General features: G+C 47.2%; 1 protein-coding gene across 1 annotated transcript in view; it reads left to right on the top strand.

Annotated features, from left to right (window-relative positions):
* The window catches only part of si:cabz01090165.1 (uncharacterized protein LOC100333421 homolog), a 38,705-nt gene extending 19,847 nt beyond the window's left edge, over positions 1 to 18,858 (top strand). The window contains exons 7-9 of the mRNA XM_040131104.1: positions 16,872 to 17,055; positions 18,078 to 18,235; positions 18,692 to 18,858. Of these exons, the coding sequence (XP_039987038.1) occupies positions 16,872 to 17,055; positions 18,078 to 18,235; positions 18,692 to 18,812 (463 nt within the window). The 3' untranslated portion in view covers positions 18,813 to 18,858. The remainder of the gene's footprint in view (positions 1 to 16,871; positions 17,056 to 18,077; positions 18,236 to 18,691) is intronic.
* Positions 18,859 to 26,190: the final 7,332 nt, after the last annotated feature.

Here is a 26,190-nt window from a genome sequence, read left to right as displayed (position 1 = left end):
AACATGACAAGCGTTGTTAAATACATCCCTGCACTAGTCTCTCGTTGGAAATTTGAGTTTGCTGAATTGAAAACCGGCACCGTGCCGGACGGCTTTTTGTGTGGCGACTGTAATCTGTAACTTGATGGAATGTAAGTGGAGGAGAGAAAGTCAATCTGATTTGATAAGACGGGCACATGGGCAGGATTTCCGGCAGAGTTCTGGAGGGTTTTTTTGATTGGATTTTTATGATCAGACCTCCCGGTGCACGATGAGGTGACATACAGTTTCATATAGGGTCTTCAGAGGTGCATGCCCTGATTCCCTGATTTTGCTGCAGCGCCCGACAGCACCACAGATCGATGTTTAGCTATTCAACTTTGTTGAGTTTCACAACAGACACTTGGGGAATCTGAGGTGCTGTTGGCCGGTATACAGAGCCTGAAAACCTGTCCATTTAAGGTGGTACCTTTTCTTCCATCTTTGCAAAAGAAATCAGCTGTAATGGTCGGTCTTGATAGCAGCGACTTTCAAATCCTTCGACACTGCAATCGTATTGCCTCATATCTCAACATGCTAAGCCAAAGGCAATTCCTATTTAATTCTTGAAGATGTTTTGTCACACCTGTGCTGAATAGATATCCGACTACCTGAATGTCTGAAAATCCTCCTAGACTCTCGGCATCATGAACTTAATGACGTAATGGGCAAAGCGTGTCTCAAAATTATGTGTCTGCGCTACATATGCTATTTTTACAACAGTACACTTCATAACAGTGGATGAAAGTGTGCCAGAATGAGTCTAAAGCAGAGCCTTTGAAACCCACACGAGAGGCTCTCTGCACCTCCTCTGCAGTCTGCTTCAACAATGGCTCTCGAACTGACACAGTCAGAGCAGGGAAGCAGGGATGCAGTGGCAGTCTGTCCACAGGACGTCAATAGCTACCGGCGGACATTTTGTTAACTTTCATATGTGAGTAAGAAGCGTGGTGTCGGCAAAAATACTGAAAGCTGCGCGCCTGTGGCGAAAGCTTACGAGCTCTGATTCAAAGATACCTCTACCTTTTCCAAGTTCTCATTAAAAATTTGTCCTCTCACTATTATAAAGCTCTGGGTGCTGTCAGCTTCCCCACAAATGGCTCTCCTAAACAGCCTTTTCCTTGCCTTCATCTTTCCAGGCAAAGTCGAGTGCACATGCCTGCTGTTATTCACCTGCCTTGCACATTCACACTCGGGAGCTTTCCAATACTTCTGAACCGCATTAGCTGAGCGAGCTGAGCAGCTGCAGCCAGCCGGGTTGTGGTGCAGCATCGCGGAAGCTGTCGAGGGATGGCGGGAGGAAGGAGGGGGTAACTCGCTGATTTTCCCCGGCTGCTAATCTTCCAGTTCCAAGGCGCCGGGTATTCCCTGTTGGCTGCTGCCGCCCTACCCTAATGGCACGACAAACGGGGAAGAACATTTTAGAAGTTCAGTGAAGTTCAGCGACCATCATTGCAGTTATCTCGGCTGCCCATGCTGCAGGGGAGCACAGCCCAGCCGAGCAAATTATGCATTAGAGATGAAAAAATCCTGCACTGCCTTGACTCTTCCATTTTTTAATTTCTGCAGGTTTAAAAAGATGTCAAAAACTTACCAACTTACTGACCAGTAGGGGGGTTTTTTTTACATTGGATACCTACCAACTGATTATTTTCCTTCTCACTAGCATAGCCTCCCCCTCTCTCTGACAGAGCTGTTTGGTTCTGAGCGGAACCTGTATACATGCACGGGGAAAAAATATAAAACATACCTGTCATAATAGCAGACGAACAATCGGGACCCAGCGGTGCAACATTGACAGCACAGATACCGTGAGGAGAGAAGGAAAACGGAGGATGGCACTGGGAAAATACATTCAGATGGTGACGTCCATTGTATTTGTGATGTACGCCTGAATGAGAGAGATGGATTCATACTGAGACCATGGAGGTGGAACTTTCCCTGATCTCACGGAGCAGAGGAATTGGTTCATCAATCTTTGAATCTGGAAACAAATGTGTCCCAAGCATCCAATGAGGCATATGTGTGATTAACAACTCAGAAAAGTTATTAAGCTGCAAAACGTCCTCTAATAGGTATAATCCGACACGTAAAACATAAACCTCACCCTTAAAACAATTACACCAAATACCATCAGATAAAAACATCATAAGATAAAAGTGAGTTTTAAGAAGAGATTAGTGGGTTAGCCTGCCGTCTTTGGGCTTAACTCCCGTTTTCTGCTCTCACAAAGCTGGTTCACCGTTAGGCGGGATAATGCGCCGTGATATCCCTCAAAACCGGTCAACGGACTGACAACTGACCAATCAACTCACTGGAAAGACTGAGTAATCATTCAGGCTGACGTGGACAAAAATATTAAGTTCAGCAATAGTGTTCAAGTATCAAATCTTTAGACTTGATGAAGTAATAACAGATATCACATGTTGATGAGACAAAAAGGCACAATCTGTCACTAAATACAAACTAAAAGGATCGTCCTTCGTTTTTCACATACTCACTCCAGACTCCTGCGTGTTGAAAATGGAGAACCCAATCATTCCCACACTTCTCTCTAGCATCAGCCTTATTTGTCTTGCTTTTTCCACAGCTTGTTATTCTCTTCTAGTTGTGTGATGATATTATTTATCCCCTCACTTTACCTCCAAGTCACTTTTTCTTTTTTCTTTTTTCTTTTTTTTTGCTGCCACGATGACCTCATCCCCCCCGCAGGTAGCACTGCTTCATCACACGTCATTTTGGGTACCTCGCTCACGCTCGCGATCACAATGATGTCGGATGGGAGTGGCTTGTAATAACGCGCGCGTCTTTCGCGTGACGCGGTCGTGGCTGGTGACTGAACCCAGAGTTAGCCGAGGCAGTTGGTAACCAGCTTTGTGATTTTAGCCCTCCGGGGTCGCCAGGGTCAGACTTAGTGAAGCCAGGTAACCCGAACGGAGCCAGACTAAGCTGAGCCACGTGATCGACTGATGCAGGCCCTACTGGCCTAATCTTACTGGTCTCTTCTGCTGGAGCATTACAACAACAACAACAGCAGCAGCAGCATCATCTGGAAAAAAAAAAAGAGAACAAATCCAGTCAGACCTCTGCCTTGACTGGGAATCTGAAGAAAACCAAGACCACCATGTTTCGGAAAATGGAGCAAATCCGATAGCGGTGAGTGAGAGCAAGAAGGAGCCAGAAGGGCAAAGGGAAGGATGGAGGGAAGGGAGAGGAGGATGGGAGAAGGATGGAGAGACTGGTTTGCTGGTGCAGTCAGAGCGTTGACCGCTCCGCTTTCCAGCTCAGCGCCTCCTTCTCCTCCGAGCTTTTCTTCCTTTTTCCATCTCGGTTTCCGAGACTGTCACGGTGGATGCAGGGGTCAGCGAAACCCCATCGTCGCTTCTCTTGACCGCGACCATTCCACAGCCTTAGCTGCGTGTTTATTACTGTAACCATGGCGACGAACGCCCTCTGACCTTAATGGGCTTCTTATTTTTACCCCAAACCACGATCTTTCCCTAAACCTGACCATTTCGTCTTCGTGGCCGAGCCGAAAGCCTAACCGCGCGTTTGTGATTGTAACCATGACGACCAAGGTCCGGTACACCCGCCGCGCAGGGACGGTATTTGATGGGACGCTCCCGTGGGTCGCCCCAGAGAGGACAGAAGGACGACTCATATGGTGGCCGTGGCTGGAAGACAGGTTTTCAGTTCAGCCTGCTGCGCTGGCAGCAAAGCCTAGAAACGAAGCATCGAGGTAACAGATCCACATTTCCTCATCGCTCTCTCTCTCTGTCTGTTGGAAGTGGGGGAGGCACCAGGGAGGGAGGGGGGAGGAAGGGAAGTTGTATTTTTACAATATTCTCTTCTCTCAATTCTGCCCCAGGGCAAGAAAGACCTGACCAGCTTTATCCTTCACCTCTCTCTCACCCACTCTATCTCTCTCTCTCTCACACACACACACACACACACAAATACACATGCACTCTAAGGATTATGGGTCCAGGGAGAGATCAAGCTCTGTCAGCACCAGGAAATGAATCTATTGATTCTACCTCCTTTAATATTCTCTTCTGCTCCTCTTTCTCTTTCTGTCCCGCATCAGGAATGTGTGTGTGTGTCTGTCTGTGTGCGTGTGTGTGTGTGTGTGTGTGTGTGTGTGTGTGTGTGTGTGTGTGTGTGTGTGTGTGTCTGCGTTTGCGTGTGCCCATGAAAGGCTTTATACAACACGGTGTGATAAAGTGTGTGTGTGTGTGTGAGCGCTCGAATCGGTGTGTGTGCTGGCTTTCTAATTACCATGCTGTCTGGCTCTCAAAGGAGAGATTAAAGAAGAGAGAGAGGAGAATGGAAAACTAGAAAGATGGAGGGAGGCAGCGGTGGAGAAGGGAGAGATTGCCGCGGCGCTGTGAATAGAGGAGATGTTTCTCTGACTCAGCTGATACAGAGATGGGTGGATGGAAAGTGAGGTAGGAGGAAGGGAAGGAAGGAAGGAAGGAAGGAAGGCGGAGAGCATGCGTCTAGGAAATGGCTGCTGAAATGATGAGGCATCAGCACTACTACTCACTTCTTTCTCATTCCTCCGTCCCCCACATCCATTTTTCTATCACTCTATCAGTGCGCAGTCACCGTAATGTCATCCTCCCTTTCTCTTCCCTCGCTCCATCATATCACCTCCGCATATGTCTCTTCCCTGCTGCTCCTCCTCATCTGGTGTTCCTCCATCAGCCAAATGTCACTTTGTCCCGCTGGGTGTCCGGTTAGAAAACCTCCACCACATCAGATGACAGCCGGGCTTTTAGCCTGAGATCAAATCAAAAGTTTTTTTGTTTTTTGTTTTCTTTTGTTTTTTTTCTCCTGCTCAAACTCAGAGCTCAGCTCTCAGCGTCGGAGCTACAGACGGGTCAAAGCCTACGTCGTTCTGGTTGCTACATGAAAATGAAAACACAGATTTTCAGGACTCATCGCGTCAAACAAAAGGGACCCAGCAAAAGACACAACCGGACTGTTTTTAATGGCTCTAAAAATGGCGATGTCTGTCCGTCATTCTAACACTTCAGTTATTTGATGGCTTTACCCTGACTTTTGTCACAGACTTTGATCACCTGACTCATCATCTGGTGTCGCCCAAAAAGCCTGAAATTTCCTTTTGTCCGACACCTGGTTTATGACCGCTACGTCCAAAGCCAACAAATTAAAATTAATCGCCCTCAGTGCTTTCAGATGAACGTTAGTGCTAAATTTTATCTTTGGATGTCGACAAAACTATTTTGTTTAATGTAGCGTTTTAAAAACCTGAAGTACAAATCACTCCCGGTTGCAAACCAAACAGAATGTACCAAGAAAGGACATCCCATGAAAAGAAAAGGGAAGAAACACACACAGAAGAGAATCCAGTTGAACAAATAAAATTAGAATTTAGCTCGGCCGAGGCTGACGACCTGCAACTTATACGGTGAGAGCTGAGCCGAGGTCTCAATAAGTAGAGCGGAGTCTGACAGGCCACGGGTCGTGTCGTACCGGAGAGAAAGTGGTTAGACCTGCGGTCAGATCAGGCCGGATACCAAAAGGGTTTCGAGCTGTTTGGAAGCCGACAACGAAAAGAAAGACGAGAAGGGAGACAGGCGCGGACGGAGGGCGTTTCCACGTATGACCACGCGACAAGCAGTTCTGAGGAAGCGTGCCGGTGGCTTCGGGACAGCAGACGGAGGATCAACACAACAGCAGGAACGTTGGCCTCGAGACGCCTTCAGGAAAAACTTTACTTTTTATCGACTAACTTAAATCCGGATTTACAGTGATAAGCAGTAGAATAAGCATCTTTTTGTTTTATGTTTGTTCGTCTGAGCCGACTTCATTGTCCACACACACACACACACACACTTAACACACACAGTAGACCAGTATTGCTATATGACACCATTATCTCTTGACCTCAACCACCTGCCTCAGCCGCTCTCTACCACACACAGCAACAGCCCTGCTGTGAAGGTAACACAGGCGCATCCTGAACACAAGCCTAATGCCCGTGTGTTTGTATTACGTTCCTACAGTAAAACCCACCCTGAGGCCACGCTGACCTCTCCCCACTAATGATGCCCACTCTCTTCTCCGCCAGCTCTCGCTTTTCATCTTTCTCTCCGTCTCTCTAGGTCTGACTTACTCGCTCTCCTTTTAATCACTGACTCTGTTTCGTTTTGAAACCGTATCTCAGGAAAAACCGTATTCGAACTTTTTCAAAATTTAGCTAAAATGAAATCTGAAAAAGCGGTGACCTACATCCATCCAGCGGGGCTGAGGGGAACAAAGTGACTCTGTAGTGGCCAAGAAGAGAAACATATAAGTAAGTGGGAGGAAACATTTCAAGAGCTGATCATAAACTTCCTGTTTACAGGTCTGTTTTTTCAGGCGTAGTCCATGTCTCCGTTCTGCTCTTGGTGAAAGCAGGAAAATATGGCCTCTTGTGTTTACCTGTACCCAATCTCTGTTTTTTCAACTGTAGATTTATCTGTCTCTTTTATTTATTTTATTTTATTTTGTTTTTTATAAGTCTGCATAGAAGTTAGAATATTCCTGACTTTCTTGCACAGTGTCACACCAAGGCCAGACAGTCTCAGGCGTGACGGGGCCCGTGTCAACATCTTTTACTGGGATCATCACAAACAGTCCTCCTCAAAAGGGTCAGTTCGCAATAAAAATGTAGACCTTGTCCGGCCACGCACACGGGTTTGGGTTTACGGTCAGGCCTCGTGCCCGGGTCATCAAATACTGACACTTTGTCAAACCCACCGACGGTCTCACAGATAAGCGCGAGGGAGCCTTTGGTGTCTGAAGACTGACGCACAGGGTTTTCAGCAGACTCTAAGGAAACACTCTGAGCTTCGAAGATCCCATTAGAGAGCCAAGACGTGACCCAGATTTGCTCTTCAAATGAGATATTTGGTGGGAGGACCCGCCACCCGGAAGCACTTTTCCCCAATACTGACAAGGCGTCGGCCTTTGACGACCTGGGAATCAGAAGCGGTTGGATAAACAGAGTTTTGTTTGATTCCTCGGCGCGCGGAGAAATTCCTCATCAGCCGAAGGAGTTGGAGCTGAAAGCGTCGACAGCTACGTCTGTGGATTATCCAGAGTAACCAGGATGTTGAAACAAGTCCTCCAAATGAAACGACACAATGTGCTGCTGACTTTGACTTTGCTGCTCTACAACAATGTCCCCTGACGTCCCGCTTTGGTCCCGTCCAATGAATTAGGGCTGTGTCCCTTGAATGTGACCAGATGTCATTTAGCTGAAACCACTGATGCTCTCGTGCTTCTTGGGAGGACGCTGTGTGTGTGTGTGTGTGTGTGTGTGTGTGTGTGTGTGTGTGTGTGTGTGTGTGTGTGTGTGTGTGTGTGTGTGTGTGTGTGTGTGTGTGATTTGACCCAGCTAACCCCTAAAATGCCACGGTTACTTCGTTTTTTTAAAACCCCATTTGCCACACAAATGGCCTGATTGATTATTGATTTATTCTTGGCGTTAAATTAAAACAGTCGATAGCTAAATTGTGACGTCTGGAATCGTTTTAAATTCTTTTTGCCCACGATCTAAGCTGAGGCCTTATGGCTACTTATTGTGTTTCATCTTGCACATCGGTGGAAACAGCGGCCAGCACGCAGAGGTTTTACATTTTTTTATTGTGTGTGTGTTGTTAATACTTGCATTTCAGTTGACTGCCATTCGTTCGCCAAGGTCACACGTTGCTAATCGCATTTCTCATCTGCCTCTGCTTTCAGTCACACCGTCTGCGTGACACCAAACACACAGTGTTTGTGTATCGAGCTGTGAATGAGCCTCGGTTTGAAACGCGTGTGCCTTTTTTTTTGTCCATTTTTTGGTCCCTCTCTTTGTCTACTCGAGGAGGTTTCTGTTCTTCTTCTCCTCATCCTCCCCGTCTCCCTCATTTCTTCTCCTCCCCCTCTTCTACCTCACTCAATCTACTCTCAATTTCTCTAGTCTCTGTTTTTCTCTCCTCTGCTCTCTTTCTTTCCTTATTGATATTCTGAGGGCGAGAGGCGAAGATGGTGAAGATATGCAGGAAAACTCTCACCCTGACCTTGTGTCGAGGATATGAAGGGAATTATCCCTGTGTATTTTATACCTACAGTGTCCCGTGGAATCTGAATAAAGTCACCCTTTCACAAATTAAAAAAAACATCTATAAAAGTAAAAATAGAATGAAAGACGGGCCCGTTGACGCTGTAGTTCTGACGTTGATTTGTTTGGCGGTCAGTTCTTGGTTTGGTCCCGGCATAACGCAGTGGTCCCAGAAATCGGCGGGAATCAGATCCCATGAAAGCGTATTTGGCCATTAAACCCAGCTTCCTGTGGCTCGCGTTTTTCCCGGCGTTGTTTGGTGAGCTTTCCTCGCTGTTTCCCGCGGCTCGGTGTCTTCGGATGGCTGACAGCCTGCCGGGTGCTTCTCTCGGGTTCACTACTAGCTGTGTGGTTCTGACTCACTGCTGTCAGTTACACTCTCAGCTTGACGTCCGGCCCTCGGCCCCGTATCGGTACGCCTTCATTCAAAATGCCATTCTTGGCGTGCTCCCGTCGTGGCTCTGTGATTATATCTGCTGGAAAAGTACCGGGCACTTCACGGGACCATTGTTGCTGTCTGCGCTTCGACAAAACCCAGCATATTGTGCGCTGCACCTTCTGCTTCGAAGCTGTCGCGTAATGCGGAGACGCGTATTGTTGGAAGCTCGCGTCGCCGCGTTTCCAGTCTGTCTGTAAGCGTGTGTTTCCCTGTGTGGTCGGAGCGCAGTGTCACGGCCCCACGGCCGGAGCGGGGCGGGAGGAATGACTACAGTGATCAGTAATTCTCTCAACATGCAAAACCCTTAGGGAGCTAAGTCACAGGTACGTTCCTTTTAAACAGAGGTTAAAGACGGTGAATTAGAAAGCCTCCTGAGAGTGGCGGCATGCAAAGAGGTCCTCCAAACTAAATGACCCAGGAGACGGTTTGTCCCTGCCGTCCAAAACGACGCACCTGAGCGTTGTCTGATCGAACGCACCCACCAGCCCTCCGCTGATCTATCACCGCTACGGTTGAGGTGCCAGCAGCCGTTTTCCAAATCACACACCCCGTTGATCTAACGTTCCACATAGCCTCCTCCCTGAGAGACCTTCCTGCTCCGCATAACAGCGTCACGATACCTCTAGACAGACTCTAATTGTTACGGCTGTCAGCTAAACGTTGAGTCATTTCAGGCGACTGAAGAAATGACAAATGCCGCCGTTTTTCGCGGGAGGGCGGGATCGAATACGGAGAACTGAGCAGCAATGGTTTGACCCGATCAACTGCCTGCGCTGAAGACTCCATCTATTCCGGAGCGATGTAGGAATGACTGCGGCGTTTTGTCCCGCGGTTTGACAGGCTGCGCTGTACAGACGACACGGGAATCCAACCTGTAATCTGTACTCTAAGGAAAATAAGGCCAGATGTGCTGCTGTTTCCAGGGGCAAGCGGAGCTACATTTCTCTCTCAGTTGAGGACTGTGTCGTTTAATAATGGAGCGTAACATGCATGGAGGCTTCCAGCCATTTCATACATACAGAATGTGAACGTGGGGCGATCGATACGAAATGTAACCCCAGTGATGGGTCGGATTTAGCGCCATGCCTGGTATAAAACCCCGAGTGGCTCTATTTCATACTGTTGGGAACGCTGCATTATTCACGGAGCTGTCATGAAGAGACGGGGAAGCAACACTTGAGGTCGTGCTTCTGTTAAATCCTGTACAGTAGTCAGCGTATTTCATACCGTTACGAGCACTGCATTATTCAAAACCTTAAATGATACACATTGCCAGGCTGACATATTTAAACCGCAATTATCTTGGAGCTTTCCTGATTTTTTTATTATACAGGATTCTAACTTGTTCTGCGCCCAAGGCAAGGGTAATATAATATATAAAGCCTTAGTATAAAGAATCACCTTCACTGGCACTAAGCCCCAACTGCAGCTATTCATTTGATTTGAGTGAATCATACCTCAGCCTGCTTCCATGTACACTATAAAACTGGATTTACATAGAGACACTAAGCTTGTTTGTTAAACCTATATAAGCCGATGGAAATGGTTGGAGTGTCTTATTGTCTGTTTTCGTTTTGTGTTTTAAAATAAAAAAAAGAATGAAATAGGGAGAAGAAATTGAAATTACTAGGTATGTATTTTTATTTTTATTTATTTATTTTTTTAATAAGGTAAAAATTTGAAGAAACAAACATTCAGTACATCTGGTGCATCTCTACACACACTGTGTAACCGTGGATCAGACCTTAGTTTCCTGATGAAATGGACCGATCAGCACAGTGAGACATAATCTGTGCAGCAGAGGCTAAAATATTCCGATGTTCAGTCCCCGGTATGGGTCAAGGTCCAAAAACGGTGGACTGTACATTTCACGCAATGCACCTCAGTCGCGTCGTTCTTTCGCTCCGCCCGGAAAAGCGCGACGCCGACACTGCGATATCGCCTGACTTCTTTTCTTAGACTCGGCAAAGCTCCTCCGCCGCCACAGAAGACGTTACACAACTACCGACCACGACGAGTGGCGTGACTCTCACGTGTGAAATCAGCGCAGTGGTCAAGAAACGAGGGTAGTGTGCAGATGCTGCCCCTACATTATCAGTCATAATGCCACGGTGTGAGTGTAAGTGTTTCGTAGAACAGCTCAAAACGAGAAATCGGTGTTGGTCCAAACGGGAAAAGTCTAGATGAGCGGCGTACGAGCCAAAATGCCGGGCGCTTCATAAACAGCTGCACGCCGGAGTTACTCGGAGGAAAACCGGTCAGGTCTCGCGGCCGAGCTTCACCCCGCACATCTCCTAAATCTGCAAAATGCTACACGCGCGACATTGTGAACAGGCGAGCTGAGCGGGAACCGGGACCCTCTGGTTTCTGGAAACAACCGGGAAGGGACGGACTGAGGCCCGGTGCCTGTTTCCCGTAGAGAAGTCCAGAAAATTTTACAGCTACGAGTCAGCAATACAAATGTATGACTTGATAAGGCAATGAGCCCTATAAATCACATCCCCGACGGAATTGTCCCAGGAAAAGTTCATGTTTCACTGCTTTTCCTCAGCTTGGCATAGGGTAGGGGCCTGTCTCCGCCCTCTGAGCCACGCAGGGAATCGAACCGACAACCTTGACGGCGTGGCCGTATTTGCTGCGTCGAAGCCTCAGGCTGTGACATGACTTACCGCAATGGAAGACCAGGCCACGGGCAATAATAGTAGCTCTACACACGTGTGTGTGTGTGTGTGTGTGTGTGTGTGTGTGTGTGTGTCTCTGTCTGCGTCTGTGTCTGAGAGTGTGAGTGACGGAGAGGGAGCCTTAGGCGTTCATTCAACCATTAGTCTGTCCCAAAACGCTGCGGCACTTATCGACCAGACTTCTGTAATAGACTGGCTGCCTCTCCCTAGCACGCACACGCACGCACACGCACGCACGCACACACACACACACACGCACACACACACACACACACACACTCATAGAGACGTGCAAAGTCACATACTCACACGAGGCAGTTTTTCTTTAGAAACGCTATCACTCTATCATCCTCTTTTTACCCTCTTCCCTATTTCTCTCTGTAACACACACACACACACACACACACACACACACACACACACGCACACACGCACACACACGCACCCACACATAATGCCCATAGGGTCAGGGTAGGCTTTATAATTCCATTCCTTGTCTCGTCACCTCCGCTCCGGTGTTGATGAATAGGAACTGCCCAGCAACGCCTGACACCTGAATAATATATAGTTCTCTCTCTCTCTCTCTCTCACACACACACACACACACACACACACACACACACACACACACACACACACACACACACACACACACGTGCGTAGAAGGAATACAGGCGTAAGCACGGGGACGGACAGAAACACAAACATGTGCACAAGCGCACCCGCTCCCGTCGTCTCTCGCTGTTTCCGCCTCTTACACTCCGTTGGCAGGACCATGGTCACGTGCGGCGCTGCCAGAGCCGAGTCTGCGAGTTGGCCGCTGTTAATGATGATGATTTAGCATTTCGGAAGCTGCATTGACCTTGTGAAGTTACCACGGCAACAGAAGCAAACGGTAGGGAATGAAACTCATAGTGGACGAGCTCACAATTTGCACCCAATACCGGGGTTAAGTCCGGCTGCGGGGAGTAGCGTCCTCCATGGAGGTGGAGAGTCAGGGTGGCGATGGGCCGGATCCAGCTGCCTAACCAAAATCGTTCCTTCGGCCTTGCGGTACAGCGGTTACCACGCGCAGGTCTGCTGGAAAATAAGAGTTCCTGAAAGCATCACCCAGGGTTTGGCAGACTCGTCCAATGTTGATGCCCTTGTCTGGCGACAGTCCCCACAAGCTCCCGGGAAAAATGTCTCGTCTCTGTAGCCGCTAGACGCTCGAATGTCTTCTTCAGATGGTCCCTGCGTCTGTTGGCGCCAGGCAGGTGTCGTACCTGATGAGAAGAAGCTGCCTGCCGCTGCTGGAAACGCTGAGACTGGACCAGACAGAAATGGTGTCATTAAACCGAAAGCCGGAGAAGAGCCGCGCGGCTGCTCATCATCCTCCTTGTCACCGCGGGCGACGTCTCTCACGTTACACGCCATCATTTGCGTCGGCCTTAACCGCAAAGATGCTGATCAGGGAGCTTCAGGAGGAAAGTACTAGACCATAAATACGAAACGCTGTCGTGTCACGGGATCCTGTGGTACTATGTTGGCTGTCAGGCCTTCTCACACCACAACTCGCATCTATTCCGGGCAGAGTACGTGTGATCCTTTGTCTGGCCGTTTTCCTGCCTGTTTATTTATACTTCCCGTGTGTGGAACAGAACGAATGAGCGTTAGCAGTAATCTCGGTGTTCCAGAGGGTGGCCTAGTTCACAGCTCCCATGTCTCTCCACTCAATTATCATTCCATCGATAGCATCTCCTTCTCTCTCTCTCTGTGCAGCCCAGAATACTCTGCCTTTGTTCTCTCTCTTTCTTTTTCTTTCCCTCCGCTCTTTTTACAGGCTGTTCCCTCATCTTTCCCCCGTCACTATCTGTACTGGAAATTAGTTTAAGGAACCAGAGCAGGCTCCTGATCGTCGGTTAAAAATCCTTCCTTGTGTTCTTTGCGCCTGAACGGCCAGTGCAAGTCCACTTTTCTTCCACGTGTCAGCTCCGGTGTAGAAGGTTAAAGGTTAAAACCAAACAAACAAAACAACAAAAAACCTCGCCTCTTGTCATAGTGAAGAGTGAAACGGCTGGCGAGTGGATGGCGCATCGTCGTAGACCATGTACCAGTCTGACGTGTGTCTCCAGAGCAATTTGCCGCTGGTCTCTCATCCCCAAACCGAAATGAAGGTAAATAGCGAATAACAAAAGAGCTCCGAGGCTCAGACCACTAATATACAGTATATCAATACTTTGGTATTGGGGGTTTTTTTTTCTGCTGGTTTGCTTGTTATTGTCATTTCTGGTTTTGAAACGTGTATATGTAACAATGTGTTTTCATAACATGATACTACAATATTTCCTCATCCGAAACAAAGCGGAGACTCCTTTGGTTTGTGTCGGATGTGTCGGTGTCAGGTCACGACCTCCTAATAAATACGGATGTGGGTTTTCTAGCTTGGCGAGATGTATAGTAGGCTACGGGAACTGATCGGGGCAGCCACTGTTCACTTCTACTTAGCGACGAGACAAGAGCGGACGTGGAACAAACTTTAAAAAAAAATCTGGGTCTGCTTCCGGTCAACAGATTTCTATCGTCTGTCCACGGCCATGTTGAGCGTGAAAGTAACAGCTGACGGTGAGGATTGTTCGGCTGCTCTCTGCATCGCTCTGCCAGTCTGACCCAAAACTGGAAAATGTGAAGTCTGTGCGTCCTCATCTCTCCTCCTCCCTCTTTTCATCTCGGCTCACGTCTCTGAGCACATTGTTCATCTCTTGTTCTCGTTGTTTCTCTCTTTATTTTGCCTCGTCTCCACCTCGTTTTTCTTTGTTCTCCACGGTGGCATTTCTTTATTTTCGCTCCCTCCCCTCCTTCCGCGTCTTTCTCCTTTCTGTCTCACCTTGTCTCCTCTTTCTCATCACTTCTCCACCGTGTCTTCCTGTTTGTCTGTTTTCTGTTTCCCCCATGTTCTTTTTCCTCTTTTCGCCGCCGTCTCCCTCATCTCCCCTCTGTCTTTAATCTCACTCTACCTTGTTCCATTTGATTTTGAAGTTAAAAATTGAAAGTGCAACATCCCCTCGCTCTGTCTGTCTTTCCTGTGTGTGAACACATTCTCCCCTCTTCAATTTTGTACTTCAGCTTCAATTTTTTGTGTTATTGGAAAACTCCCCCGTTCTTCTCTTTACCAGCGCGTTGTGTTAGATCTCTACTTCTGTTTCTGTTCAGCACAGCTGAAACAGAACCACCTGCAAAACTGCAATATAACGTCTCTTACCGAATGTCTTGACTAGATAGCGAAGGGCCGAGACAAAAACATGAGGGACAGGTCTTCACTTTGCAGCAGCACGTTTAGTTTGAATGATTAAAAAAAATACTTGAAGCAAAGATAAAAATCAACACTTCAAGTATCAGAAAAAGGAAAAAACTGAGACCTGAGCGACTCGCCAGAATGAAAAAATAAGACTGAACTGTATTGGATAACGAGGGTCATTTTAAATGAACTGAAATAGATTTAAAACAGGAATAAAAATAAAAAACCATTCATTTTCATGTATCAATATATGGACAAGGTGAACTTTTGCTCTGCTGAAATGCAACTTTTATCTTATTTGCTTCAAGGCTGTGTTTCTCTTGTTTTTGCATCGCGGCTAAATGGCAACTTACCTGCAACAGACCACCTCATTGTTTACATCTGGCACTTTGATAGAGTTCGTAAAAACAAGCACTTTGTCATTTGCTCTTCAGTCTACGGTGAAATAAGGACACGTGTTAATGATGGTGCACATGTGCTGGCAATGGCACGTATGCTCTACAGTCAGTGGTGGAAATGACCTGAACTCTTTACTGCTGCAGCATTAGATCCCAGCGCGGTTGTTGGTTTGGCCGCAGCCATCTTTCGAACAAGCGGGTCTGTGCTGGTCTCGCCTCCGTCCGCTAACCCACCTGCCACGGAGAACACAGCTGATATCAGACAGGGTGGTTCTCAAATGTGACCGGATCTCGGAGACGGGTCGGTCTCTGGCGTAAACGTTTCAGTCCCTGTTGTGATGATGCAGGAGCAAAGTTACCGAATCTCACGTCAAAAATTCTGGGAGCAACACTTGCTGCTGTTTTCCCAAGATTGCAATTACTGAAGCCGGATTCCAGCTGTGATAAAGAAATTAAACCGAGGCTTCGTGTTTTATCTGACAGCGTGTAATGCAAAAATACTTTCTTTGCTTATTAGATTTCCATCAGAACCGAACAAGGCTGTAGACCTCAGACTCCTGCACCTTGAATGTTTAATTATTAGGCGTCTGTAGGGGAAGAACTTGGCCTCAGCTGTAATCTTCACAAGGATCCCAAGGACTGCCAAAGTCACCCACACCGAGAAATGCTGAAAACTTGTATTTTCTGATAGTAGACAAAACAACCTTGTCTGCCAAGCAACATTATGACTAGTTTTGTAAAGTACAGTAAGCTCTCCAGAGTTTTATTGTTTGGAAAGTTATTGCATGAGGGAAAAAAAAAAAAAAATGTACTCGGGCATTTTGAGGCAACAGAAAGCAGAAGTCCATTTGAGTCAAAATTCAGTTCCTTCATTCTGTCTGGTTCAATACACAGCAGCAAACCTATTTACCACTGTCCTCCTCTAGAACAGAATAGCTGTCAGAGTCACAGTGAAAAATGAAATTGATTTTTGCTTCTGAGTAGCTCTTCCGTTAAGCTCCACCACTGTGTGTACTGTATCAGTAATATAGGACCTTTTAAAGGAAAACTAGAAAAATCACGAGACGAATGTTGCGACGAGTTAATCTGACCTCTGCGGCGTTTCCTCCTGCGGTTTAGTGTTCGAATTAGAATAATGACCTTTGACACCGAAGAAGGCGCCCAAGTGGCTGAACATGTGCCTCTGTCTCCTACCAAACAACTCAATTGTGTCGCCCACAAAATAATCTAACCCAAAGGGTTCGCTTACCGTCTTTTTTATCAACGCAGATAACACGGATATAACCCGTGGCCGCGCAGTAAGTGGGGGCAGATGCCAACCCTGCCTCTGTTCAAAGGTGGTCTCGAAGGTGCCTCTGGTCTTTCTCTGTCCGTCAGCTGCCTCCCCAGTCGATGCTGTGACCGGTAGTGGTCTGGTGTTCGTAGATATAAATGTGCTTTGTCGGGAGGGAGAACTTAAAGCTCACCAGCCGGAGGCGGCAGTCTCAAAGTAGAGCGCCGGATGGTCACTCACATTCAGATGTTTCCTGATGTATCTCCAACTAAGAAGACAGTCAGAAAAGATGAGTGTAGAGTATCATGCTTAGCTAACTGCACATTTTCAGCCCAGTAAACCAGCTTCTTTTGTCACGTGCCTTTTTTTTTGTGGGTGCTGGACTTGAATCAATAAACAAATGAATAAAATGCTCTGATGGGACTAAAAAACTGTCTTTTGTCAGTTGTTAGCCCTGAACAGACCTGATTCTCTTTGTGATTGGCTCCTGGCCATCTGGTTCTTTCTGGCAGTGAAGATCTACTAATGAAATAAGACACTGCAATGAAATGCAATGATTGTTTTTCTCTCCACAACCTGAACCTGTGTGGAAGAGCTGCTCTGCTTCAAATAATCAACAAACCAGGACCAAATACGGTAAAAAGCTCTCTCTGTGTTCCTGTCATCCAGGATGATCCCGGCTAACCACAAATACTTCCTGCTGAGCGACCTGGCGTCATCCCGAGACTACGAGCTGTGTGTTCTGGCCGTATACGACGATGGTATCACCGCCCTGACAGGCACCAAGCTGGTGGGCTGCGTGTCCTTCACCACGGAGACAGAGTACGGACGCTGTCACTCTATACGAGACCAGGTGAGCGTGTTAGAGTGCAGTGTTACGCTGGTACTAGTCCGACAACGTATTGGGCTCAACAGCAGGAATTCTTTATCGTAAAAGGGCCCCGGAGTCCCTTGACTCGTGGGAAGGAGAATCTGGTACCAAATATCAGGAAAATGGAGACAATTTATCCCAATTCATTGGTAGCGTAGCTGAGAAAGTCTTTAAGTCACTGCATTAACAAACAAACTCTGAAAAACAGTCGGCACGTAAGGAGTTTTCTGTTGTTGTTGAGCACTGACTTCATTTTCTCTTTTTGTACCAGATTGGAACCAAAAAAACAAAAAAACACCAAAAAACAGAATCTGAAACCTGTGAAAAATCAGAGCCGGCATTATTTTACTGTGTATTAAAATTCAGCGGCAGTTCGAGTGAACTGGACCTGGCCTGCAATGTGCCTGCTAATTTGGAGAGGATAAACCAGTGACACTTGAAAGGTCAACGGACGCTGGGTGAGAACCACCAGATGGGAACTTGTGAAAGGTCGTGACGTTGTAATAAACAGCACGATAAATGTTGTGTCCTCATCGGCGTATTTCAGAAATCGAATTTTAAAAAAACCATTTCAAACGAGCAATAAGCCAACAATGTAATCTAATGTCAGGGTGTATCTAGTAGCCCTTCTGGAGCTTTCAATCATAACACAAAATCTTCCTCTGCAGAGGGACTTGCTCAGTTGTCATGGAGCTGCAGATAACCTTCCAGCTATTCTGAGCACTTCAAAGACTTCTTGTTCAGGTTGGCATCAAAGTGTGTGTCCAAGGTCAGGGACGTATCTGGAAACTCAAGTAATTAGCCAGCTTTAAAGCTTTCCATAAAGGTTAAGGTTTTACTTCAATTTTGAGTCGGTATTCATTTTTTGATGTAATTATGTTTGTTAATTCATCCCTGTGAAAGGAGAGGTTGGACCCAATGAGGCACGAGGCAACAGTGCCACTTGAAAATCATAGGTTGTGGACACAAGACTTACTGTGAATGTTTGAAATCTTTATCCCCAGTTCCTGGGTGGTACAATGATCATCATCATCGGGGGGATCATCGTGGCCTCTGTCCTTGTCTTCATCTTCATCCTCCTGATGAAGTACAAGCTGCACAGTAACCACTACAAACAGAAAGCCGTCGCACGCCACGCCAACGTCTGCTCCCAGACCAACGGAGGGGGAGGGGGGGGGGCCAACGTCCTTGCCCTGCCTCCATCCTCCTCCTCTGCAGGGCAAGGTAACCGGAGGAAAGACAACTCGTGACTCCTCTCTGTCGTCTACGTGCTTGTGATGATCGGACTCTATCTTGTTGTCTTCCAGGTGGAAATAAAAACTCCCAACCGTCGTCATCAACAGAGGGGATGGGAGGGGCCTCTCTTCGAGGGACAACTGTAGTGGACTTAAACCCCACCCATGACGACGCCATCTCTCAATAACACACAAGAAACTGTCAGTCAACCCCACGACCCACCAATCTTTAAGCCCAAACCAATACTCCACCGCCCTACCCCCCTTTTTTTGATTTGTTGCTGGTGCCTGGAGCCAAACTCCACTTTGCGCTGAGGAGCGGCTCCCGTCATCGGTGAGTAGCTGCCGTCCGCCAAGAACAGGGTGGGGGAGGTGGGGAGGTTAACCCCTTACCGTATACGCAAGACCAGTAGTAAACAATTCGCTCGATCAACACGTGATGGTGAAGATTTCGCTCACCAGTCCTCTCCGCGAGGCAAGGGCCGGGGTACGTTCGTATTCTGACGTAAATGTACCGTGGTTGTTGTCGTTTTTCCTGATTTCTTAGAAGAAAAAGTTCACAAGGTTAAATCGCTCCCTAAACGAGACCAAATTAGTTCTCGTTAGTTCAGCCATGGTCAAGTTCAGGTATTTAGGCAGCAGACATTTTCTCAAACTATCAGATTCACAGTCGGACACTCACTCCAACCCTTTCAAAGTATTTTCAGGTGCAGGTTTTGTCACATCGTAAGCTCAACACCTGCAGGGTTAGGTTTAGGGGTCTGGACCGCCGCTGGGACGTCTGGTGTGCTCACGTACATGTAGAATGTAACTCGCACGTTTTTTTTTGTTTGTTTGGTTTTTTTTTGCTTCTGGCATAAGGAACGAATTGGGTTAAATACGACAGACCTCAGCCTTAGTGCAGCCAGAGGGACAGGCAGAGAGAGTTTCATGTGAAGTTTGTTTGAAACTGAAACCGGAAAACAGGCACTGAGAGAGAGGGTGATGCAGAGGACAGGCAGCGAACCGTGCAGACAAAGTTCCTTCAGCCTGCATGACTGGGCACCAACTGAACACTCACGCCATTAAAAATACACCTTAATGAACAGGCACTCACCTGGATAAGGTACACACACACACACACACACACACACACACACACACACACTCAGGTACTGACGCAGCTGGATGTTGCAGGTACGCAATGCTGCTACCTCAGGTTGAATGGAATAGGCATTTGCTACAAACAGACACACACACAAACACACACACACACACAGATTCCTGTGCAGTTTTCTGCTTGGTAAACAGATTTTAACAGTCCAACCGGTTTCATGTTAACACCGACTATAAAAATCAACGCAAGGCTGCGTGTTCTAACAGCAGTCACATAAAACCACAACATACACCTAATGTGTTTCCTGGCCTGCTTACAAGAGCCTGTAATGCTCACTGATGGATTACACCATTACACACCCGTGTGCTGATCGGTGCCAGACCCATTCACAGCGTTTCCCGATCTAATAGCTGGGGAACCTTCCAAGACGAGTATTGTGGGAACTGTAACACCTCTGAGTTAATTACTTCACTTTGATTCAGAGTCAGACATGATTCCTCGGGAACGTGCTTCTAATGCAGCTTGACATACAGTCTATGGAGGAGCTAACCATACCGAAGATCCTTCATCCAGGAGTCTGGTTCTCAGTTACCCGACTGTTACCCATTGTACAGTCCTTGATTTAGAGTTGTCCCAGAAGTACATCTCAGCTGTTCACTGATCAGTAGAGTTGCCAGGTGTGAGCAGCCCTTGGTGGCTGAAGTTACCTCAATGTTGTTCAACACGGAGACATGTTACTCTCACTGGGATAATGCAACAATGTCGCTCGCCACCCATTTTAATTATCTTAACTTGATTTCTGAGAAATTGCGCTTTTCCTTTTTTTTTGTTTTTGTTTTTTCCCATCAGTTTCCCGTTAGCAAAAATGGAAAACCATGCGTGATGGTGGCAAAGTCCGAGTTGCGAATCAGAGCTGTAGCAGATTCAGAACGTTGGGGAACAACACCGCGGCGCCATCGTGTGCGATTTGATTAAAAACTGAATCGGAATTCGAAAGCGAGTCCATTTAAGCTGCAGACACTTGTGCTAGTGAGTTAAGCCTTGATCATACTACAGGGCAGATGCAGATTTGCACGTGGACAACAGAGACGCACACGCGCTTCTATACGCAGCACGATAGGGATACGTGTACGCGGAGCACATATGCGCTATAAAACATGATGGCGACCTCCTGCCAGCAAGAAGAGCAGCTCCTTTGATTGTCGTACGTGATGCGGTTCACGGATGCGGCAGCATCCAGATCACTTTTCTAGCGCGTGTGCAGCTCGTGGTGCGAACGGTCCCCGTGGTCACAAATCCCGGGCTGCACACCGACGTCCACACAGGGGTCCGCGCAGACCCCCGCGGACCTTTACTTCCCGTCAGTACTCCGGAGCGGCAGCTGTTTCATCTCCTCCGGTCCCAGGGCTGGGTGAATACTCAGCTTCATCCTTGGGCACATTTTTCGGGATCGTCGTGAAAACACGTCACCATATTGTGTTGTTGTTTTACAACATTCTCTCCAAATTTAGTAACGCATAGCCGCGGCACGCTGGTCACTGCACTGAACATCTTATGTAACTTTGCATACATTGATCATATTGTGTCACTATGCACAGTGTCACATTCTTGACAATAATGATGAGCCCCGTTTGCTCCCTAATTAGCACCCTGGCCACCTTGGCCTCCTCCTCCTTCTCTTCCGGCCATGGGCCGTCGGTGTCACGCGATATAACACGACAGTCAGTACTTGAGACAAATTGTGCTTAGATTATACCGTAACCTTTGTTGAGGTGATGGTCTGACATGTCGTCACTTTTCTTCTCAGCAGAAATTCGGAACGTGGCTCTGCTCGGAGTTTATTTGACAAGGAAAACGAACGCAGGGGCTCTCTCGCCATATTCTCCTTTATTACCTTCTCCCTGTCTCACTTTCCCTCCCTTCCCTGGGCAAACGCATTTTCTCCATTACTTCCTGTTGCCTCTACCTCCTAACACAAACAAGTTTTGTCTCCTTCTCAGTGCCCCCCCCCACCCCCCCGTAGTCATTTGTTTGATTTTAATGAGTTGTTTTGTTTTGATGCTTCCTCTCTCTTCTCCGCTCCGTTCATTTCTGAGTTCAAGGTTGTTTTGTTTGTCTGTTATCTGACACCGTAGCTTTTCTCTTTATCTTGTGAGATTTCTACGAGCAATTTCACTCTAAAACTGAGATGTATACCCTATTGTGAGGTATCTATCAAAGCTCTGGAGGATTTTCTCCACTTCACACAATTTATGAGCCGTTTTCTTTTCTTTTTATCTCTGTGCGAATTGAAATATTGGCCCCGTGTAGTTCAAGGGATGGAGCGTAACACTAACGCTGTCAGGTTGAGCGGCTCCGTTCACTGTTTAACCAAACAAGTCATTTGTGCCTGCGGTTTACATGTCCTGTGTGACCTGACACACACAGGCTCTGTATGACCTTTTCATACTCGTCTCTCTGAAAACGTTTTGCAAGCAACTTGACAGGAACATGACGGAAGATTATCTTTTCTGTACCACGAGTTTCGGCCTTGACGTGCTTCACATTTGCTGCGGCAGTAATTGGAGTTGACCTCCTTTCAGAGTGAAGTTTGCTCGCTGTTCCTTTGGATTGAAGCTCTGACCCCGTTTTTCGAAACATGGTGTTAACGTGACAGCTGTCTGGATATTTGATCTGGATCAGGAAAGTCACACAAATGTAAACGCGGGTGTAATTGCGCACAATCACCACGTTGCAGTCAGAATGCGACTGCACCGGTCGCAGCCGGATGTAAATGACTCACACAATTCAGAGTCCATCCAAACAGTGGAGAGGCCACCTGACGGAGCAGTCCCACACAGCAGCGTTGCCACGTTCGTTGACGGGTCTGCCGGCTCCGCGCAACTAATTTAAACACTGAGATCCCGTCACCATGCGGGCTACAATTGAGTGGACGGGAAAACCCGTTTGTGTCGGCTGTAAATGCCCGTGATCAGATGTCGTTGTCCACATAACAAATCAGATGCAGATAAAAAGTTGTCTCGGTACAGTTCCTCCAAAACCTCTTCGCAGTCCTCTGCATGTCAAAGGTGTTTCTCCTGCGGCAGAAATAGCAGCGGCTCTACTGCATCTGTGGCACTGCACACAGTGTTTCAAATGTCAGGGAGTCAACATTTCAGGCCATTTCAAAACCAGCTATAGTGCTGAGCAGTGCTGTATCGGTCCTGATTATAAGAGGACAAGTCCCGCAGCTCAGATCGGGCTTCGTAAACACATTTAGGACTGATTCACTCTGAAAGACGCAGTATAAACAGACCCGAGGGAACTCGCTAGCAGCGGTGGCAACATTAAGGCTGAAAAAAACCCATAACCGGGGACTGTTCAAAAGAGGCTCCAGTCACCAAATATGACATGACTTTAACTTTTTAAAGAAGAAAGAAAAGAACACAATTGTTGTCTCATATATGGGCAAATGTGATGATAAACAAATGGAGCAGAAAATGGCCACTGTCTCACGCCGGCGCTACTGTTTTGGTTTCTCCAAATTAGATGTACTTTTCCCAGCAGCCCCGTTGCTTCATGTCCCCCAGTAGAGATAAAGAGCTAGTATGTTGGAGGTCTGTTGTGTGAGTCTGCGATACGGTCCCCGCAGCCATCTCCCTGTCTCCAGAAGCTCAGAAAACTCTCAACCTCTTTGGGGCTGCTGAGGAAAGATCCAGCCGACTTCTCTTAAAGTCCAACCTGGTGAATCTTGGTGTCTCTCCGCTTCCATTCTTGGCTCCATCTCTTCATCGCTTTACTCCACTCTTCTTCTGTTTCATTCACTCTCTTGTTCTTATTCTGAGTCTCCTTTTCTCTTCTCCACCCGTTCCTCTTCAGTCCCATACTTTATATTTCTCTTTCTTCCTCTCCTCATTGCCTTTTTTTCTTTTTCCCTCCCAGGTTGTTCTCTCCCCCTTTCCTTTATCCTCCCTCCATATTCTCTCTTTCAGTATCAAGCTTTGAAAGCTGACTTCTCCTCTCTCCTCTCTGCTCTCTCTTCCTCCCTACCTCCTTTTCTCTCTCTCTCCATCTCCTCCTTTCGTTTTTCGACCCGCTTCCCTTTCTGCTTTTGGGTCATTTCCTTCTCCATCCATCATCCACATCCCACTATTCCTCTATAATATTACATCCTCTTTTTATCTGCTCATCATATCATCCCCTTTCCTCTCAGTAATGATAGCTACAGCCCCCATCTAAAAACACACGCATTTTGTCACGCATGTTTGCACACACACATGTACACGCCCACACTATCCGTGCATATGTGCCAGCGCTCATGGAAGCAATCTCAGCGGCCCCTGTCGGCCCTCAGGCCATTTATTGTGGGCTTAATATCTACACACACACAAGAGACACACACATACACACCGACAGCGGCAATCTCGATGCACCTGCTTCCTCTCCGATCCAAATGAACCGAGCTGGTGTTTGTTGGTCTGCCTGACGCACCGCTCCCCAAAATGCCATCAGTACCCCCTCCCATTAGACAGACAGACACACACACACACACACACACACACATTCAGCCACAGGAACACAACATGCAACATAAATGTTTATGCATTGATACTGTAAATGCGAACCATTTTTTCTTCTTCGTATCACTTCGTATTACTTCAGCCTTCACTATCGCCCCCAGAGGCAGATTCAAAATCTTACAAACTCTTGGATAATAACAGCTTTAAATTTTAATCAGGAACGTGTTTTACTGAGATTATAAACGTGTCATGGTTGAGATATGCCTGATGATCTCAATATATTCTAGCTATCCTAGAAATTATGTATAGATATTGATAATTTGCAAAGGCAAATACAGGCAGACTATGTTTTTATGTGTATATAAAATATATTACATATATACATACAAATATATCTGTAATATATATTATATACACATATACACATATATGTACATATATGTATGTATATGTATATATATATATAAACACATATATCTATATATACATATATATAGACACACACACACACACACACACATATATATATATATATATATATACACACATATACACACACACACACACACACACACACACATATATGTGTGTAACATAACTGTGTATCCCTGTATGTATGATGGATGATTGTCAGCAGGGGCAAGGATTAAGGCTCTTGACGGTAGGAGGGTACAGACCTCGTAGATTCCAGTTCTGGCAGCATCAGCAGTAGGTCCCAGCCTTATTTGTTAAACTGAAATTGGATAAATGTGGAGGTAGGATGCCAAGAATACCTTCGTAGATTGGTGTGTACCAGGGCCAGCCAACCCTATTATACAATACACAAAGACGGCTACAGGCAGCTCAGTTAGCGCCAGAGCATCACTGTAAATACAGTGTACTGTGTATTTGCATTGAGAAGAGACATGATTTTACATATGTGGTCAGAAATACTGACGCAGGCCTGATTCTTCAGCAAAGTTGACATTTTGGAGATATTAAGTTTTCACCGGACATCAGCGCACACACACACCTACGTTCACGCGCAGACAAGCTACGCAGAAATACACACAGTAATTCACCACGGGCCGGCTCCCTCCAGTGCAATCCCACCTTCCCACCTCACCAGAGAGGGAGGGAGACGCAGGCAGATAGCATCACTGTGTGCTCTGCAAGGCCACGAGGCATCAGGGCCCCTTTCGCTGTGCTTCTATTATCCGGGCCTGGCGCCGAGCAGCAGGATGGCACAGTGACTAAAATGTTAGCGACCGCCACAGAGCCCCCACCGAGGCCGGCAGGCAGCGTACCTGCACAGAGTCACAGTGACACCCGCTGGTCACGCCGCACAGTGGCATGGATTCAGATGGTTTTATTTTTACCCTCATGTATCCAGGGAAAGTAGGGGGATGCCGTCGTTCACATTCATGAATCCACACACACGCATTCATCACTGGGAGGTACCCGGCGCAACCACAGCCTGCCACTGGAGGATGCTGGGAAGGACAGCATGGAGATGTCTGCGTCAGATCGTCTTTTCTGGAGGTTTATGGGGACCTGGCGGGGAGAGGCAGTGCTCCTCGAGCCACCCAGAAGGAAAAATCCGTGCTTTGCTCTGAACAGAAAATCAACCACACGGTCTTTTCTCTCAGCGTGATTCTTTTTGTTTGTTTTTGAAATTACGTCAGAGGAATATTTATACAGCGGCTTAGGGAACAGGGAGTGTTACTCATCTCCAGGTCACTTACAGAAATTTGAGGTTAAGCAACAAAAAATGCTGGGTTAAGACTCACTGTCATATCATCATTGGGTCAGGACAAGAGCCCCGGTCTTCGTGGTCGGCGTCAAGCGTGAACCCTTCCTGCTCGGCACGTTGCTCATTCTGAGAGGCTTCTCTCCTCACAGCAGCTGTAAACAGTGGTTCTCTTTCGGTCAGCTCCGACCAGTCTGGCCAGACTCCTCTGACCTCTCTCCTCAACAAGGTGTTTCCATCCACTGAACTGCTGCTCGCTGGAAGTTTTTTTTTGTTTCTGGCTCCGTTCTGAGTAAAAAATCCCAGGAGATCAGCAGTTTGGGAAACACTCAAACCAGCCCGTCCGGCACCAACAATCCTGCCACGGTCAAAGTCACGGGGATCACGCCCGCCCCCCCATTCCGATCTCTGATGTGAACATTAACCGAAGCTCCTGACCCGGGCTCTGCAGGATTTCAGGCATTGCGAGGCTGACACATGATTGGCCGGTTGGATAGCTGCACGGATAAGCGGGTGTACAGGAGTTCCTGATAATGACCGAGATTGAGCTTTAAATTT

This window comes from Xiphias gladius, chromosome 7 (genome assembly GCF_016859285.1).
Source record: "Xiphias gladius isolate SHS-SW01 ecotype Sanya breed wild chromosome 7, ASM1685928v1, whole genome shotgun sequence".
In the NCBI taxonomy this organism is placed as follows: Eukaryota; Metazoa; Chordata; class Actinopteri; order Istiophoriformes; family Xiphiidae; genus Xiphias; species Xiphias gladius.
This window is presented reverse-complemented; position numbering and strand designations above follow the sequence as displayed.